This window comes from Chlamydotis macqueenii, chromosome 11, assembly GCF_036417535.1.
Source record: "Chlamydotis macqueenii isolate bChlMac1 chromosome 11, bChlMac1.mat, whole genome shotgun sequence".
In the NCBI taxonomy this organism is placed as follows: domain Eukaryota; kingdom Metazoa; phylum Chordata; class Aves; order Otidiformes; family Otididae; genus Chlamydotis; species Chlamydotis macqueenii.
This window is the reverse complement of record NC_141566.1, coordinates 11,660,739-11,680,365: the sequence shown is the minus strand read 5'-3', so window position 1 is coordinate 11,680,365 and position 19,627 is coordinate 11,660,739. Positions and strand designations below refer to the sequence as shown.

General features: G+C 46.6%; 1 protein-coding gene across 1 annotated transcript in view; it reads right to left on the bottom strand.

Annotated features, from left to right (window-relative positions):
• Window positions 1-2,179: 2,179 nt before the first annotated feature.
• Window positions 2,180-19,627, bottom strand: part of GABRA3 (gamma-aminobutyric acid type A receptor subunit alpha3) — a 69,196-nt gene continuing 51,748 nt past the window's right edge. Inside the window, exons 6-10 of the mRNA XM_086756369.1 lie at window positions 18,314-18,396; window positions 14,509-14,652; window positions 13,054-13,206; window positions 10,245-10,456; window positions 2,180-2,529 (exon numbers count right to left, since the gene is read on the bottom strand). Of these exons, the coding sequence (XP_086612495.1) occupies window positions 2,200-2,529; window positions 10,245-10,456; window positions 13,054-13,206; window positions 14,509-14,652; window positions 18,314-18,396 (922 nt within the window). The 3' untranslated portion in view covers window positions 2,180-2,199. The remainder of the gene's footprint in view (window positions 2,530-10,244; window positions 10,457-13,053; window positions 13,207-14,508; window positions 14,653-18,313; window positions 18,397-19,627) is intronic.

The following is a 19,627-nucleotide window of genomic DNA, read 5'->3' as shown; positions in this document are numbered from 1 at the left end:
GGCACTGCAGAAATGTCACAGGCGGTCTGGGGTGCAGATGCTGGGGCGGAAGATGGGGAGAGAGCTGGTTTTCTTAGCATTGGCTTGGGAGAGGGTTGCCATCTCCTGACCAATGCTGCCTGCTGGTGTGGATGTGCTCGTGGACTGAACATGCTGGGGACTGAGCAAAATGTCTCCGAGCTCCTCTCCTCACCGCAGCTGTAGGCAGGGGGAGTGACTGCACTGCTGTTGAGCCAGCGAGATTGGCAAGGGACAGGCAGGACACACACTAGTGCCACCCACGCTGCAGGAAAAAGTGCCCTGGCCTTCCCCACTCCGTCCAGCTGTCCCCATGGATATTCCAGGTGGGGCAAATGCTGTGCCTTGTGCTCATCCCCACTCCTGTATAGGTAAGGGGAAACTAAGCTCGGCACAGTGGCTCAAAACAATGCTGAAGACATCACCTTGGGGGTGCTGGGGCCTCGGGGCAGAGGTGCTGGCAGGATCCGTCCTGCCCGTGGGCTGAGAACTCACCACGCAGAGGATGTTCTTCCTTGTAGCAGGACAGTGCGTCCATGGGTCCAGGCAACAGGAAGGGGGCACAGATGGTTTGGATGACACCACCTTGTGCTGCTGCTGGGAAGGCGATATCACTGGTTTGGGTCCTTGACTGTGGTGGCTGGGAAGTGAGAAACAGCCTCTCTCCAAGGCACTGGAGGGCTTTTCTGGACAAGTGTACAGGTGTTAGAGCTGGATCTTATCTCAATGGCTTTGTGGGATGGCACCTGGCTCATATGGTTTTCTGGGACAGCAGTATCATCCTGCTGCTTCAGAAAGCCCCTTCTGCTGTTGTCCCATGATGCGGAGGATGCTCAGCTGCATCAGTCACCAGGGACAGGGGACCAATCGCTCCCAACTCACTCCCACAGGTGGCAGATGGCCCCTGGTGTGTCCCACAGGTAATAGCCTGCACCTGAGCTGGCCTGAACCAACATCATTGCTGCTCTGGTACACTGGAGCAGGGATGTGCCATGAACTGGACTTCCCCAGGCTATGCTCCTCCCCGCCAGTGTGGCTTACCAGAGAGGCAGGGGTTTCTCTGCCTAAATCCACCTGCAAGCAGTGAGATACTACTGAGGGCTGCTGAGTAGCCAAAGGAAGATTAATGAGGAGTTGGAAGAAGGTGTTGGGACAGAAAGGAGATGCCAAGAGGGATCTTGGCATGGGGCCAAGAGATAAACCACCCATCTGAACACAAACTCTGGTGGCCAGTCCAGACGCTGAATGCGTGCGGCCTCACTGTCTCCTCCAAGGCATTATAAAGCTCCTGTCTTGACTTCCTGACTGATGCTGAGGCTGAGAAAAATTATGTCTCTGGTAGGAACCACCCCACCCTTTAACACGAATTGCCCCAGTAGTGCAGGATGGGAGACAGACAAGACGTTTCTCACTTCTTGTCTAGGGAGAGATATAGGGGAAACCAGCAGCTGGGTTTGGTGAAGACAGAGAGGAAGAAGCCCTGTAGATACCTACAAGATGCTGCCACCCTCTTCCACCCTTGCAATGGCTCCACTGACCACTGCAGTGGTGGGTTTGCCCCCAGCAGGCACTGGGCTACAAGCTGGCCCATGCCACACAGCTCCCTCAATGGATCAGCTCGCCTGCATCCGCAGCCCAGGGAGTACCACTAGCACGAAGTGCCAGGCACTGAAAAGCAGCCTGACTGACTGACTGGCTCTAGAGGCCTCCACATCCTCGAGCCCAGGCCACCACAAGCATCCACCATGCTAGAGCAGTCCATTGCAGAAGAGGAGGAGGGGAGTGGACTGCAGCAGCAGCCCCCAGCAGAGCAAAGCATGGAATGGCAGTGGCATGCAGACCATGAGAAGAGCAGGAGGTGGACGAGGAGAGGTGGAAGCACAGGGTGAATTGGGCAGATGGGGGACAACAGACTCATAATGTTAGAGGCACAACTTGTTATGATAATTTTTTTTCCTTTTGTCACCAAAGTAAAACAAAACTAAAGGATACGGGATTAAATTAAAATCACAGTTTTGTTTACACTATAAAAGAACAATCTAATAGTAGTAGTAGCAGTAGTAATAATGATAATAATAATACCAAATGAACAATAATAATTAAACAAAACAGGAAAGAAGAAAGCCCTGGATAATTCCAGCCTGGATGGTGCTCACTGATGGAAGGTTTGTGTGACTGGTTTTATTGTTTGGGGATCATTCCCTTGATAGCTGACTCCCGGTTTACATATGTGGCCCAGTAGACTAAGTTGAAAATGGCAAAGAGGACTGGAAAGACGATGCGGGACATCTTGTCTACCTTGCTGACGCTGTTGTATGTCTTCTTACTCTCTGGGAGCTTCTCCTCTATGCGGGGCATCTTGGGGGCTACGTTGGTGGCAGCAGCAGTGGCAGCAGCACTCTTGGAGATGGTGGGCAGGCCAGGGTCCTTGGCAATGTTGAGGGCATATGTGGTGCCAACAATGTTGTAGGTGTTGTTGGTTTTCTTCGCTAGTGCCACTGGCTCTTTTTTCTAGGGAAGGTGGAAGAAAAAACATAATAGAGATGAAGTGACTGTAGAATTGCATGGAGAACACTTTGTCCTCTTAGTTTACCTGCTTGCCCAGATGAGAAGATGGAAAAGGGTGCGAGGAGCAAGAGACCAAGAAGGTAGCATTGTGGAAGGGAAGGAAGATGTGGTGAGAAGACGACCAGAACCCATGACATCTGCCACTTCAGGGCTGCTGGAGCATATGGACGTGCTGGACCAGGGTGGATCAGCTACTTCGGGTAAGCCTGGCATGCAGCACATAGCACAAAGAGGTCCTGGCCTGGCAGCTAGGTCCTGCTGCAAGTGAAATAACTGAAGCCGCATAGCTGGGCTTGTAACCTCCTTGCAGCCCATTAGATCAGAGTAGTGGTATAAAAAGGTGTGCACAGCTGCACTTGATCAGTAGCTGCCCCAGATGGGTGACTCCTTGATTGGCCAAGTGCTGCCAGGTCTACGCTGCATATCGCCAGATCAGTATAAGTGAATACAGGCTCAAACTGTACAGACTCTTCGTTTTCTCTCTCAACTGGACAGTGTTACCTGTTGCATGTAAGGTTCAGCCACCAAGAGACGATCCAGGAATGTAGTCTTTAGAAAAGAATGACACCCTATGTGGTCATCCTTGATGTTCTGCTTTGCTGGCCCCCTTCCTGGGTCAGGTGAAAGGAGGAGACATCACAAAGGATTATATTTCTGGGGTTTTTTTTGTTGTAGTAGAAAGCCAGTGGCTTCAAGAATGTGGGTGACAGCATTGCACTATTTTGGCGCCATATTACAAGGCCATACACACACTGCCTCAGTGCCCCAAATACTTCACAGGAATACTTCACAATTTAACATCATTATGTCCAAAATGCCCCTGGGACCCTTTAGAGCACTTCATGACCTTCTCGGGCAAGATACAGAGCAGAGGGAAGGCATTTGCACTAGCCCTGGATTTCAGGATTGCTTAAGATGGCACTATAGGGCAGAGGAAAGCCTTTCATCTTGCCTTCATATCTTTGGATTGCTGCAAATCCAGGGAGATAAATGCACTGCTCGCACAAGGCTCCAGGAACAGCTATGCTGTCCAGGCTGAAGGGAAGAGAGTTTGCATAGCAAATGGCAAAAGAGGCACTTATGTGTCAGACATGATGCACTGAAGGATGATGGAAGATGCTGAAGACACACAGTTCAGGTGTTAATGAAGATGAGTGGACAGGAAGATGGAGCTAGGAAGTCACAACAGGTGTTGCCCCCACTCTGAGGATCTTCCTGTTGCTGTCAGGGACCTGAGACCAGCTGCACTGTAGACCATATTGTCTACCACGAGAAGCCCATTGAATGAAATCTATTCATATGCTTCAGGCACCCTACACATCCCAGCACTCATGTACTCCATGAGGTGTCCACTGTAGTTACACCAAGACCCAGCATTAGACGCAGCAATGACTTATGGTGGGAATCTAATATCGGAACTCAGAAGAAGGTGTGACTTTGGATCTCATTTTCTATTCAACAGCAACTGAAACACAAGGTAAGGCTGACCCAGGCATTACCCAAGAGTTGCTGGCATGGTCTTGCGTGTATGTGTGAGGGAACCACGTACAAAATGACCATCCGGAGAAGGGAAGAGTGTGCAGCTGGCAGGACCTGTTCATCTCCTGAGCCCAGCCTGGGAACTGGTAGCAGGCAGCATTGCGGGGTATCACTGGGAGCTGGAAAGGTCAGATTCGCCCAGTCTGCTCTGCAGATGTACTCCAAGGGCTTTAGCTTTCATGTTGTACTTCCATTTCAAATGTGTCCACAATCACCATGGATATTTCTGGTTACCTCAGGAAATGAATTTTCCACAGTGATTTTCAGAGGGACACTAAAAGCGGACTTCTGTGCAATCTTTAAATCCCTGTCCAATAACATCATAGCCAGGCCTGCAGCCTTGTAATAATGCTAACAATTACAGAAATTAACTTGCTGTTAGGAAGAGGTCTAAATGTCTTCAGACTCCAGATCAGACTAAACCACCGATCAGATTATATTCATAGTCCTTTATGGGAGACAGTGTTATGATCTTTAACGATTAACTGAGTGATTTCTGCAATCATTAGAGCCACATTAACTTGTATCCCCTGCACAGGAGGTGAACTCTTCCTGCTAAAGAGCTGACAAGAGGCAAATAAAGGACTAAAGATGTTTCACCTTCTGAAATATTTAAATATACTTAAGTATGATTACTTGTTAACACAGCTACAGGAGGTAATAAAATAATTAATAATCAGTAATGAAATGAAAAACAGATTGTTGTTTGCCGAATGTAATTTGAAGTGCACTGTGATTATTTTAGTATTAATCAGCCACGTTATTATTTACAGGAACAAGATGACTACAAGTGACATGACACTTCCAACCTGGCTAGCTTTTCTGCTCTAGAGCTTGGAAAGTGGATCTGTCTTGCCTGGCCAAAGGCGTCTGAAAACACCAGGCTGAAACGGAGGACAGTCAGGCAAATGTGAATGTGGTGATAGCAAGCTACTGCTCCTATTAGCGTGACCCAGAGCCCCCAAGCACCAGCCTGGACTTCTCTGGACATCAGATCAGGCTGCTCTGGCAGTGCAGAGAGGCTTGGGAGCCTACAGCCAGGGCCTTTTTCCCCGCTGCCTATGGAGTCTTCAGCCCTGGTCAGAGCTGGGAGCCTGGGTAGCCTCCGGGAAGCAGCCAGAGCACATGCTGCCTACGCCAAAGGACGTGTGTGTGCTCTGGGTGTGCTCTGCTCCTGAGATGTCAGAAGAAATGGTTCAGCCTGAAGTTTACTGGGCTGGGCTTTATAAATCAGGGTTTCAGGCAAGATTTTGACAATCAATCAAAGAAAAACGTGCTTATTGCAGCCAGCTGCAAAGTAGTCCCCAGCCATCCCCCTCTACCTTTATCTGTGAGGAGTCCCATGTCCCACTGAAACAAATGGAAAGAATAGAAAAACAGGAGGAAATCCCACATTTGCTTTGACAACTTGTCCTATTTAAAACATCTATGTTGTAAAGCAATTCCTGCCTTTATGGCCCAGTTTGGGCACAGGGAGACTGAAATGCTGCACAAAGCAGTCCTGAGGGAAAAGCTGTACAAGCTGGTCTAGAGATAAATACATTCCCTGGATATTGCAGTCTGACAAGTTCTTCCATAACACACATACTGGAAAATAATAGTATTTTTGTTAAATATTCTTATCTTCAAGCCTCTCTGTTGAGGAGCTAATGGCTGAACCTCTAAATTATGGGAACTACTGGTTCTGCCTGTGATCTGCTGAAGATACAGTTCTCAGCATCTGCTCCTTGGCTAGAAATCTGAGTTGGAAGCACTATCCCTCTCACAAGCCACTCTGAAGGTCACCATCACTATTATCTGCAGTACTTGAGAAATGCAAGGTACCTGCCACTTGCCATTATAGATAAAAGTCACTTTAATGACCTCCAAGCAGCTCTAGTCTCTGACATACTAGCAATCTAAAATTCAAAGCCAAGCAACTGCAGTTGCTGTTCCAGCAAACATGCCACTCCTTCCTCATGCCAGCCAAAGTTCCCCTCTGCAGTGTGCCAGAGACTTGATCCTATCAGAGAACAGCAGCAAAGTGTTTTACACTTAGACATCTGTACCCTGAGCAAAGCCAAAGGCTCCGAACAATGCAATCTTGCATTAACAGGCAGGCTACATCGGTGCCAGGTTACTGTCAGCTGCTGTTGTAATCTTTGGCATCACTCATGCCTCCCATCTCTTCATTCAGATTATGTGGGACTGAGCCCAATGATCTTATGTTCCCTGGATCACCAGATAAAGACTCAGCAGTTGGATGGAGTCAATAATCAGCCCAACACACCACACAGATAGTGCTGAGAGAAAGAGGATGAAATGTTGCCAAAGGATGATACACGGACTCTAGTGAAGATGCTGAGAACACAGATCACTCGCAGTGCTATGGAGAGCTACAGGTGATCACAAATGCAGTAGTACAAAGGAGATAAGGGTTTGCTGATGCTTCTGATCATGCAGAGCATGATCAGCAAGGGAAAGTCCCAGCAAAAGCATATTTATCATAGTGAGGCAGAAAAAGAAAAAAAGAGATGGGTGGTCTGAACCACCCTGTGAGTCTGTAAAACTTCAAACTGGTTGAAAATGGTGGCCTGTCAAGGTCAGTTCTAGTTCCTCTCTGTTGGCAAGGAGGGGATTGAAAACAAAGATGCTACAAATGAAAAGAAATGAAAGAGAAAGAAGAATGATTCCCAAGTGACGTGGATCAAGGGGCAAACTTCAGAATTGCTGAAGACTGGGTTGGACAAAAAGCTAGGCTTTATTCTGTCAGAGGAAAATGCACCTAGTGCAAATGGTGAGCATGCCTGCCACTTCCAAAATACAAGAAAGAAAACCATGATGATCATACCAACAGAGAGGTTTTGAGGATGCTCTGATGACTTTCTCTTAGTGAAAAGACATGTGAAAAGTACATCAAAAGCCTGGACCTAACCTTCTCATCATACACTACAGGATTATTGTCTTAAAGATGAGAAGGGTAAAGATCCCTCCATCCAAAGTGTGTTCTTCCTTGTTCTCACGTGTCTGATTGTAGCTACTTGTATTGTTTTTGTTGCTTCTTGCCACCCAGGATTTCAGGGCAATGTCATACAAGCACAGATACGGAGCTAAACCAAATTTTATGCACAGACGTTGCATTGCAGGCAGAAGTGGGCTTAAGTAAACGTCTTCCAAAGATCCAAAGCATGTTCCATCCTGAGGAACAGATAACACTTTCTTGCATGAAACTCCCTGGTAAATGTCATCCTTGCAGACTTCATGAGCTTCCCAGTGGCGAAGTCACCATCAATGGTTGTCTCTCTGGATCCTCACTGTAACAGCTGTTCAGGGAGTGACCTTGTTGGCTCCAGAGATGGCCATCCCTATGGTTGGGATGGATGGGATCTCACTCTGTTCAAACACAGCCCTTCTGCCCTGAAGTGGATCTTTGTAACAAGATATTTTGAAGATGCTGGAGACAGAGAGTTTTGCTGGCTACTAAAACCACTCATCTTTCAATTTCTCTGTCCTCTCACTCCTCCTCAACTACTGCCATCTCCCACCTTCCTCCTGATAATGTTTTATTTAAAATCACCTTTACTAACAAGCTTTCCACATTGGATCCAGATATCTCTCTCCAATTCGATCTGCACCTCTAGGTCGTTTGCAGCTGCTCTGCCATACAAAATAGAGGAAATCCTTCATCCACAATTAGCAATTCCGGGTGGCAGGCAGGAAAGCCTTAGAAAATCTTTGGGTCCAAGAAGCATTAGTCAAATCTTATCAGAGTGTGCACTAACGGGTGTTTTTGGTGACATCTGTGGTAATATATCCCTGCCTTTCATTAGAGGAGAACTGTAGAGAATGTGTAGAGTAGCTCCCAGCTAGAACCAGAACCTGGCTATAGCCAGAACATCACGACGATCGTTTCTGATGCCGACACCAGCGATTCACCCTCATGTTGGATCCTACCTGAAGAAATGCTCTGTTCCCATCTAAACTGATGTGTTTGCTGAAGGTGAGAAACAAAGACTGGAACCAGCCCTTGGGAGGGCCTGTCAGCAACCAGCAGCTTTTGCAAGGTAGTGATCTCTTTCAAATGGGATGGGAAGCATTGCTGTTGTCTACATTTGAGGTGAGGGAAGCGCTGATGCTTCTGAATTTTTTTTCATGTTCATGCAAGGAAACAATCAAACCTGGAGTGAGGATCTTTGCCATCACATCAATAAAGAGCATTCTTTTTGTCTGGGAGGAAGGTAGTTTTACTCCTGGTACAAACACCTTAAAATGCCAATAATTATTCTTCTGCCTCCTCTTTCTTTTGTGGTTTCTAGCACTTGCCTTGTCAATTGTTTCAAGAAGAGCTAATTAAAGGCTGAAACTGAGCCAATGAGGCACCTTCATTGTGTAGCAAATTCACTGCTTGGAAATATTCAAAGGAATAAAGATGAAAAGCAAATATGGTGACAGATCGTATTCCCAAGCTCCCTGAAAGCCCACCACTCTTCAGGGAGCTCTGTGAGCTGCAGAGACCCGGAGTGGGTTAGCCTTCTAAGATAAAGATCAGGGTTGGCTTGTAAAAGCATCCACAAATTTGGAGTCCTTCCTGATTCTCCAGCCTGATACCAATTGCAGCAAACTCACAAAGAGCACTCCCTCTGAAACCTTCCTGGTCCTGCTTTGTTTTCTTGTTTGATCACCACATGCACAAACATTCTGCATGCTCTTACCCTATTGTTTTAGCACTGTTAGTCTTGCAGTGCTGGGTCAATAAATAAATTAAGGAGCATGCTGCTTCTACGACAAACTGAAGCTTTTGACCCTTTGCTTCTTTTTCAGCTGTGCCCAGTTCACATAATTGCCCAAGGCTGTGTGAATCCTGACTTTACCCATCCCTGAAAAGGACATGATTGCTTTGAGAACCTGTTCTGATCCCTCACTCATGGTAATGACCTGGGAAAGGCTTCTCTCATCTCTAGAGGCCAGATAAGCATTATTGTTCATGATGGAGGTGGAAGACCATCAACTGGCCTACTCTGGATCCTTTCTGCCATGAGACTGTTGCTCAGACCACAGCTGCAAAAGCAAACAGAGAGAGACAGTCCAAGAAACACAAGAGACAGGCATTCAACACCCAGGGATGGCCGTGGTTCTCCACAAGGCATCTGTTCTCCTGCTTTGACCTCCATACCAGAGAGATGACTGGCTGTTGCCTTCCCAAAAGTTACTGCAATTCTGCCACGTATTTGCATACAGCCCCACAACAATTTTAAACAACACATTAAAATGTAAAAGAGAAAAATATAAAGTTCTAGAACCAAGAACAAGGACAAAGCTGATTTTCAAATTGATTCAATAAATATAAACAAGGAGCGGCATGCTACAGTAAATTGTTTCTCTGCGCGGCGAGATTAAATGAGTTAGGAGGGAGGGGGCATGAGCAGGGGTAGCCGTGGCTGTCAGGAAGGAAGCTGCCAGAGAGGCTGATCCCGAGCGAGACAGGAAAACGTGGGTGATGCCAGGCACTAATTTACTGCCAGGTGCTGTTTCTGATTGCTTGCTTCCCACCCACCCTCTTGGACAGAGGTTACAAAGCAGCAGCTGCCAGCAGCTGTGGACAACAGCACGAGCGTTAGACTTCCCCATCACTGCACCATGCTTGGCCGTGCCAGGGGAGACCTGCAGTTGGGGACAGCAGCTGCAGGGGACACAGTGGAATGGGACCGTCTCCATTGGCAAGGCTGACATACCGTGCTGTATTTGGGTTTGTGTGGCATGCTAGCAACATGGAGCCGGGTATTTATGGGTTGGAGGGAGAAGAAAGGAGAGAGAAGACCACCAGTGGAGCAAGAGCAAAACATGCACGGATTCATGTTTCCACCAGCAAATGGTTGTGCAGAAGGACAGAGGGAAATGTAAGCAGTCATGCCTGGATGTTTTTCTCCAGCTAAGCACAGCGACCAGCCCTTCAAGCCCGTCTTCCCTCAACCCTCAAGAACCGCTCCAGTTGAGACCTGAGCTGAGGACCCCAGTAAGTAGCATCCAGCCTCCCCGAGTGCTGTGGGGCTGCATGTTACCCACTCTTGGCCCCAGTGCAGCTCTCTTGTGCAGCGCTTCTTCACCGCCCGCTCATCCCCGGCCTTGGCCACAGGGCTGACCTTCATCTCTTGGGCCTCCAGCACCTTCTTGCCATCCCAAGCCCAGCTCCGTTTGGTGAAGTAGTTGACAGTGGCAAATTCAATCAGCGCAGAAAACACAAAGGCGTAACAGACGGCTATGAACCAGTCCATGGCCGTCGCGTACGCCACTTTAGGTAATGAGTTTCTTGCGCTGATGCTTAGTGTGGTCATGGTGAGGACAGTGGTGACACCTGCAAAAACACAGCAGGAGACAAGGATGGTGTGAGATAATCTATCCACCTACTTTCTCCTCAAACCACACAGTTGGCATTTCCATCATGTAAATTTAGGAGCCATCTTCTAAGCATGTGTCCCACATTCCAGCTGTAATTAAGGGAGCCTTACACAGTACAAGTCCATTGTGCAATTCATAGAATAAAGAAACAGTTCAGGTTGGAAGGGAAGCCAGCTTGTCCAATGCCTGCTCGCATCAGGGCCAACTTCAGGTTGTTTAAGGCCTTCTCTGGTTCAGTTTTGAATAACTCAAATTTACATAATCAATGGCAAACATCTGCCTTAGGACAAGATTAATCTTCCCCAACTCCATTGACTAGATCTCTGCTCACTATAAAAGAGTGAATGCTCATAGACAGGCTATAGATAGGCATTCAATTCCTCATCTGTTAGTACAGTGAGCTGTGTGATGCTAGACTCAGCTCCTTCATGTAGAATACACCATGCAGAAGCCTATGGTTACTTTTGTAATAAAATAAAAATAATAAAATAACAGTAAAAAGGACAGCTAGATGGTTTGGAACTTCATGGTGGACCAGAAACTGGCCACTCATCCAATGTAATTCTCTCAACATTTTGGAAATAGTGTCTTGTGTCCTGCATGGATGGACACCTGGGATCCTGCTGGCATGGCCAGGGACCCATCAGGGGCCCAGGCTGCCAGGAGTATCACTATGATTTATCCTAAAAAAATGATCTGTTGCCAAATGCATTTTAAAGCTTTTTTCATTAAAGCAAGCAATCATTGCTATCCATTTTCCCCAATAATGTGCTTTTCAATTAAAAATGCATTAAAAATGTTATAAACATATTGACTAATTTTCACTTCCCTTAAGCCATACTCCTGGTAATTGTGGAGTTTCAATAATATTGTTGACAATACTTTCTGAAGGGTAAAAAAAGGAATAAACAATTGGAGTTCTCATTATTTTCTTAATAGGAAAGCAAGGCAATTTGGGAGCAAAGATATTTTTCACAAAGGTAGGTTTTAATTTTTCAGTCAGCTCTTTCCTGCTCAATCTGAGCTGCTACTCGAGGAAACCTATCTAACTGCAAATCTCAGGACAACATAGGAGGGAATCCAATATCCTCAGAGAAGGGCTCGCCACTGGTGTTGGGAGTACAGAGACACCCCAGAACCGATGCAGACGCAAGAGCCTACGTGAGGCATGGACAGACATGGGGTCTGTGTGTGCACTCTGTGAGGTTTAGTTGCAAATGATTCACAGATAGATGAGTGCGGAAAGTTCATCAATGACTCTCTATATGCCTGAGCTCGTCCTATTTTCCATGTAATTTCTGCCTGAGCCCCCCTTTTCCATTCTGCTGGATGAAAACACCAAAAAGTGGGTGTTAAGGGGCCGTATCCCCTCTTGTTCACTGTTATCACTGTTCAACACAGCTCTTGCAGTCTGGATCATGCAAACCAGTTTGGTCATACTAACTGCCCAGTTCCCCACAGCTGCACTTGACCCTGGGGATTGCTGTAGGATTCGCATCACCGGGGAAAGGAAGGCAGCCTGGTGCTAACGGTAGAAGCTAGAGTCAACCATAAATTTTAAAGCTTGTTCATGACCTACATTTCACAACCCCCAGTGAACACAAAAACCATTATTCCCTTCTAGATCATTTAGGAGGGTGCAGAACCAGCTGTGACTCTCCCTGCAGTCTACAGCACAAGGAACAAGGTCCAGGACTGCAGAGAGGGTCTGGAAAGGAGGACATCAGCCTTGTTGAATTTGTGGGAGTATTTCTATAATGACTCTTGCTACAGAGAAAATGTTTCATGATCTTCGAAACCACAGCACTTTCTGTCATATTCAAAAACACAAGCAGGTGGTACCATATATCTGCTCTCTGCTTGGTGACTTCTGTCCAATATACTCTCTGTGAAGCAGTATCTGCTGGGCACTGCTATGTCCAGGAAACACAATCCTGCAGCATCACACCTGCTCTGTGAGCATGTGTGTGTAGATCCTGAACTAAAGGTCTTGGCAGGAAAGCACAAAGCAATTCCATTATTAAATGTTTGTAAGAGCTTTTAATATATGTGCAATACCATCCTGACACTTTGCCTCAGAGAGAGGAGACTTAAAACTAGCTGAAAAAAATAACAACCATAGATTTACCACGCAGATATAATGCCTCAGCCTGGGAACTTGTCATGTGGCACTCTGACCAGAAGCACATTAGCAATTTCAAAGGTAGAGCTTTAAAGGCCTCCCCATGTACCTATCCTCTCCTCAAGTCAAAATGCAATATAGATAAGCAGACATAGACAAATGTACATAATTAGATGATCAATACCTTGATTACTGTTAATAGTTATGGCTTGGCTTGTAGCAGAAACATGGACAGGAGTATTTTTGCAGTGATTCAGTGGAAGCAGGGGCACTGGGGAGACACTGAGACCTATCCTGGGAAATGACCAGCAGCTTCACTGATGCCAGTCAAGGCCTGGAGAATACCAGCTCTGATGCTCAGTTTATTTCCCATCATTCATGGTGCCTTTCCCCCCTGACCTGAGAGGATGCCCCAGTGCTCCCAGACTCACCAAAAACCGTTCGGGCAGGAACAGACTCCCTGTTAAGCCAGAAGGAGACCTGGGACAGGATGACCGTCATAATGCAGGGCAGGTAGGTCTGGATCACAAAGTACCCGATCTTCCTCTTGAGGTGGAAGTGTGTGGTCATGACGACATACTCCCCTGCAGAGATAGCCAGTTTCAGATGCTCAGCTGACGGTGCTTTCCAGGATGGGGCCAGCTGATCACCAATCCATCTCTAAAGCACTAAAGATCTGTTCTGAACAAACTTTCAGCTTCTTAGATGAAATGGCAGTGTTTATGTGTCTTATTGCTACTGGCTGGCATACACTTACAGAAGTGCAGGCCACCCTAACAGCCGTGCAAAGGAGGGATGCATGCTGCGGCACACTGTTGGCACTGACTTTCCACATCCTGCACGTGGACACACAACTGCTGCGCCTGAAAATTTTCCACCTTTCCTCACTGTAACCATTTCAAAAATGAGGGCAAGTTCTGTCGTTAAAGGTCTGTAAACCAAAGAATCAGCTGTCCCTATTTTCCCTCAATGCCCTATTCCTCCACTCAAAGCTTTGGGTATTTTGTTGGATTATTGTGGCTTTTTGTTGTGAGTGTGGCTCTGCTAAGTCATTACACACAGAAGCCTTTAGCAGCTTTCTTGCCATTTCAGGTTATTCATCTGTACATTTTACTACAACTTAAATAGAAAGATGAGCCAGATATGACATTTAGTTCCCTGGACTCCCCACATTTCCCCAAGGGAGGTGATATGAGTTGTTACAGACAGACACTATTAAAATCAAGTGCACCAGAGAGGAAATAGCCTCAAATGAGAGAACTACTGGTGCATACAGAAGAACAAAAAAAAGAAAATAAAGAAAGAAAGATGAGAGACACACATGAGATAACAGAAGCTATCAGTACCTGGATTCAGAGGGGAAAGGAGGAGCAGCAGATGGGAGAAAAAGATTATTAATATTGGTCATTAATCAGAGGAAACATTTGTTTGGGATAATCTTCTATTAGCTATGATAATATTTGTGTAAGCAGATGCAGTGAAAATCACACTGAACATTATGTTGTATTCGCCTCCTCTGCCCGCAATGCTCTCCTGAGGGCCTGGAAAGGGATCCAAGACAAATGAACCCACAGTACCAAAAACCAGCTGGGCAAGGTGGGGCAAATTTTCCACACAATAGATCATTTTTAGATACTTGAGATCAGTTTTCTAGAGGGTATGGGTGATAAGGCTCTTTCAGTGAAGATCACTAAAGTAATGCCTTTACTGCCTCTTGGTGACTGCTCCAGATCTCCCCAGCCACATGTGGCTTGGGAAGTGCTGTGGTGCTCACTGCACACAAGTACTGCCTCTAAAATTATGTCAAACCGGCGTTCAAAGCCCATGGGTCCATCTCATCTGTCAGTGTGCTCAGCCCATGCATTGCATTGTCGTCCCACAAGTACCTGTGCTGGATCGAACCATCTCTGTCCCAACAACATGTCCCAGCAGGTCATACTGGTTCAGGCGAGATCCACCCTTTGCTACTTCCACTGACTTATCCTTCCCCAGTGTCCAGGTGTAGATCACCTCCGTCTTTGTGTAGGCATCTGCAGAGGAGGAGGAAGAATGAGGTTTGTGCTTCTGCCTGACCTATAATATATCAAAATTAGCCTGTAGCCAAATTAATCCCTGCTGCGATGCATTCCTCAAAGCCACATGGCTGAGCACAACCAAGCATTGCCAGAGACCAAGGCAGTTCATCAACTGTTAAATCAAATGACCAAAAGGGAGCTGGAGTTTTCAGAAAGGAGCTGGAAGAGGGGGCAGAGCCCTGTCATTGAAAGACATGCTGTTCTCTTGACATGCTGACCCTGCAAAGGCTGGCTCTAAGCAGAGACAAGATAGGATCAGCAGGCTGGTGGGGCAGCAGGATGGCCACAGCCCTGCCATCCCAGGGACCAGAAGAGTCACACTGGCAGCAGCTGGTGAAAAAGGCTAAACACAAATGCGGCTGAATTTTTAGGTTAAGGAGAAAAAGTTAGATATCTTTACCCTCACTCAGAAGCAACTCTCTCCAAGCCTCTCAGCTTTGGAGGTGGTGTGCCCTCCCACCAAGACGCTTTTTCCCCTGTCTTTGTGAGCCTCCAGGCCAATCTGCCAGACAGCAAGGGAGGGCAGTGCTGAGAAAAACCTGCCTGCACATCGCAAGAGAAACAGCAGGCAAGTGCTGCTGGGCTGCTGCATGGGGTAGCACCAGGTTCAGGGCAAGGGCATCCCTCCAGAGGGTTGCAAGTTCCCCTCTCTGTCCCACCTGCTCAACTCCCCATATGCAAACACCTTTCCTAACACACACAGTCACCATCACGTTCACAAGCCTTTGTGACCAAACCCCTGCTTGTCCTTATAGCCACTCCCTTTCCCAACAGCATCCACACCCTCTTGGTTTTGCCAGTCCTACGGTATCCAGAAATTGAGTCTCTCCAGACTCTACTAGGAGCTATTTCTCCCCAAAATGCCCAAGCTTCCTGTCCATATTCACTCTCAACCAGTTCTTTATGGTGAACAAAGTTCACTAAAACATGAAGTTTTTAATTATTTTTTACCATCAGATTCTCCTATTAAGACATTAAGGAATTCTCTGGCTGAGGTCAGGTCAAGCAATGGGTCAGGCCTACTACAGAAATGTCTCAGCTCCTGCTTTGTGGAAGAATGTGTGCTGAGAGAATCAGATTTCTCCAATCTTTTTAAAACAATCACTGTTACCTCTGTACCTGCCAACCTGTTAAATGCTAAGAAGGCACTGTGCAAAGTGAGGGGAGTGGATTTGATGATCAGCCAATGTTTCTCAGCACGCCAGTGCTGGCACCTCTCATCTGGTGTGCTTCTCCAACCCCTCCTTCCAGCTCTCAACATGTTTCTGAAGACCTCCATCCTCCTTCAGGCTTAGCTTTGTACAGGTCTGCCAATGGTCTTTTGCCTCGATGGGCAGCACCTTCTGCTCTAGCAGTCACAGTTCACCCACCACCACTCTTGGTCTACAAAGGAAACTCGCCCACAGTTTCATTGCCATCATCCCTGAAAACAGCTGTCTACATATCTTGTTGTCCGTGACAGAAGTGTATCTGGTGTCACCTAGGCAAGGCATGGATGCTTGAAACACATTTAATGCCATGAAGCTGTTTTGATTCTGCTCAAGGCTTCACTCAATGCAGTCTAGTTCAATGAAAACAAGGACAGCAATTTGTCATTTAGTGGAGCTGGTAACTTCAGCAACATCTTCTGCTAGCCCAGTCTCAGACAGCTACTGTACAAATGTCCTATGATTGGCTTAGAAACAGTTACTATCTGCTGCGTACATCCATCTTCTGGGCACATGATGATCGGTAAAGTCATCACCTTCACTGCATTTGGTCCAAGGAATGACGCAGGCGTGCAGCTGGAGTGTCTGTAATGCCTGATGCCCTTACACCTCCTGCAAGCTCTCTGTCTTCCCTCTTTGGGTGGCTGCCATGGTGGCACAGGGACAGGAGGCCACTGATGAGGCATTCAGGTTGTGAGGACCACTGGAAGGCGTCACTGAGGCAAATTCAGCTATCCTTTGAACAGCATGTGTCTGGCCCTAGCACTGTTCTTCTGCTTACAAGTCTGACCCACTCTAAGCTTCTTGCAAATGAGCAGCTTCCAGCTGTCAATGGCTTTTTGGTGCAAACACTAATCTAATCCTACTCCAACACAGGAGAGGTGAGCTCAGATGCTATGTGGATTAGTGCTTTAGAAAAAGCTGTACTAATGTTAATCAGGGGCAGCTTCTGAGCTGCTTGTGTCAAAACTCCCATCATTCAGAGGCCAAATCAGTAAAAATATCCAGAAGAACTCCAAAGGGTATTCCAGCAGAAATACGCACATTAATCTCTTTTCCTCACCAGGAAACATTATAAGCAATTAGATGTGGAGTAATCTGCCTTCCTGCAACTCTTGTAATAATCCCAGAGTTTAGGCCTGAGGTATGAAACCTTATATCCCTCCTCACAAGGTCAATTAGCATTAATAATTCATCGTTCTCTAAGGCTTGCCATTTTACTGGCCTTAGTAATGTCTTGTGGCAATGAGTTCTCCATTTAATTAGGTTTGCCTAAGAAATAACTTTATTTTAGTAGTTTTGAATAATCCAGTTTCATGGATGCATTTTGTCACGAGGCAGAGGAACAGATGCACATGATAAACATGATTTCTTCCAGTGTCAATCAACCTTTTCAGCTTTCTCCTTAGTTAACTCCCAAATGCCTACAAGAAAGAAGTATCAGTTTAGAAAGGTTGTGATTTCTCTGTTTTCTTGGAGTCCAAATGGGAGTTTACTGGTGGGGGCTTATTCTTTATTTGGAGGTAGGGAACTCTTCTATCTAATGCAAACACAGACTGAGAGTGGTGCTTAGTTAGTTGGACCTGGAGGAGACTCCAGGCAGAGCGGGACTAGGAAATTTTTTTCCACATTTTGGTGACCCAGTGGCTAGGTGAACAAAACCAAAATAAATTTAACTTGTATATGGGAGAGATCAGGGAATTTGTTCCTAGGCAAGGTATGGGAAGTCCAGGCAGATGAACAGCTGCAAGACTGGGAGGCTGGGAGCAGCTTTCAACTCACCAGCAGCCTGCAAATCTTCCCTAAACCAGGACCCTTGGGTGTTGAGAATGAGATTCCCAGAGTTTCCAAGCTTTTTACTTGAAAGCAGCCTACCTGACAGAAGAGGAGCAAGGGCTTTTAAGCTCCATTGGAGCACAGAGCCAGAGCAACCAGAGATTTCAGGCTCTCCTCAAACTGGTGGGAGTGATGTAGGGAAGCTGGACAGGACACTTTGCAGCATCTTCACAAATCTATCTCCTAGGATCACTTTGTGATGAAGGAAAAGCACCACTGAGTTTTCCACCGACACCAGTCCTGCTGAGGCAGCGCTGAAGAGGCAGCACTGCCACCAAAGGCAGGGAGTGCAACAGAAAGCTGCTCTTCCCACTTCCCTAATAAACTTACAGCAAAACCATAGGTGTCTAACCCATCCTGTGAGTCTGAATTGACCACAGATTTGCTTGCTGCCCATTTCTGACGATGGTAGGAATTGCATATATGAGATATCAGAAACAAATTCTTGGTCACATTATCATTACTGATAATTAATAACACTGTAACTAAAATACTGGAAAACACTAGTCACACAAAGTACTGTTCTTTAGCTCCATACCCACCTCCTTGCAGTGGCTGATCAGGGTACTTACAGCTCCCAAATTTCAGTGGGCAAGCATGCACATCCATTGGGAAGTCCTCCAGGTGCATGGGGCACTCTGCATGAATCGTCAGCCTACAAGACAAAACACAGGGCATGATCAGAAGCACACGGCTGCAGAGCCTCTCACCTGGCCCTTCTGCTGCGGTGACTTTGCCCTGCATCCATCGAAGGCAACAAATGCCTCAACGCAGTCACTAACCTCTGGGTCTCTGGGCAGAAGGCCATCAGCTCTGGAGAGAACAGCACGCACACAGATCTGGCCACCTTTCCGCCTGTATAAACTCAACCTTATTGACTGAGTTCATCTTTATCCACTCAGTGCAAACAGAAAATCTGCCAGGACTTTGTTTGCTTATGCACTGTGCACAAAGAGCTCATTAATGCCTAGGGCCACAGGACATCTCATCGACCATGCTGGAAAGGACAGGTAGGGCCTCCCAGGGAATGTGATCCTGATGGTCTGGAAGGAGCCAAGGGCTGACAGATTGTCCAGTCAGAAAGCCACAGTGCTACTGGGCTTGCTGAACAAAGTCAGAGCCACGAAGCTGCACATCATCCCACCTCCCTTGGCTCTTCCCTCGCTGGTGGCACTGCAGAGGATACTGTGGGCAGACGCAGCACTGTGTGTCCTGGGGCTGTTTGGGGGCATGCAGGACAACTTGTGCACTTTACGCAGCCACCAAATCCCAGTAGGATACCTCGTTACGAAGTGGTTTTGTGAGGGAGGAACAACCATAAAAGCAGTATGTTGCAGAACACGGGGCCAGGCATAAAAAAATCCTTTATAAAAGGCTCTTAAAAAGGTAGCACTGAGCTTGTGTTCCTTCCTAAAGCACTGCAGCCTAGGATGGGGGAGCCAGGACAGACAGCTTCCCAGGAGATGTCTAATGCAATCTTCTCTGAAGGAACCATTTGTAGAAAAAAGGACCCACTTCTGATGGCTCGGCAAAATAACAAACTGTGACAGGAGAAACAGGTGGATGCAAAGGGCGAGTGCACAGACCTAAGGCTGAAGGTGGATTGTGGAAAACTCGAGTCGAGGAGCACAGTGGAAAGCTTCTATTGAGATATTTTCCTTCAGCTGGAAAAACGTTCAGGTAAATTATTCTTCACAGAAAATATTGAGGCTTAGTCAAATGCAAAACAAACCCTGAAAAAAATAAGGGTTCAGATTCTGTTTGCAAAAAGCAAAGAAAAATTTTAAAAAGGAAAGAAAAGAAAAAAAAGATTATTTCTTTCAGGTGGACAAACCTTAAATGATTCTACAAAAAAAAAAAAAAAAAAAGAGGAGGACTGTTTTTTA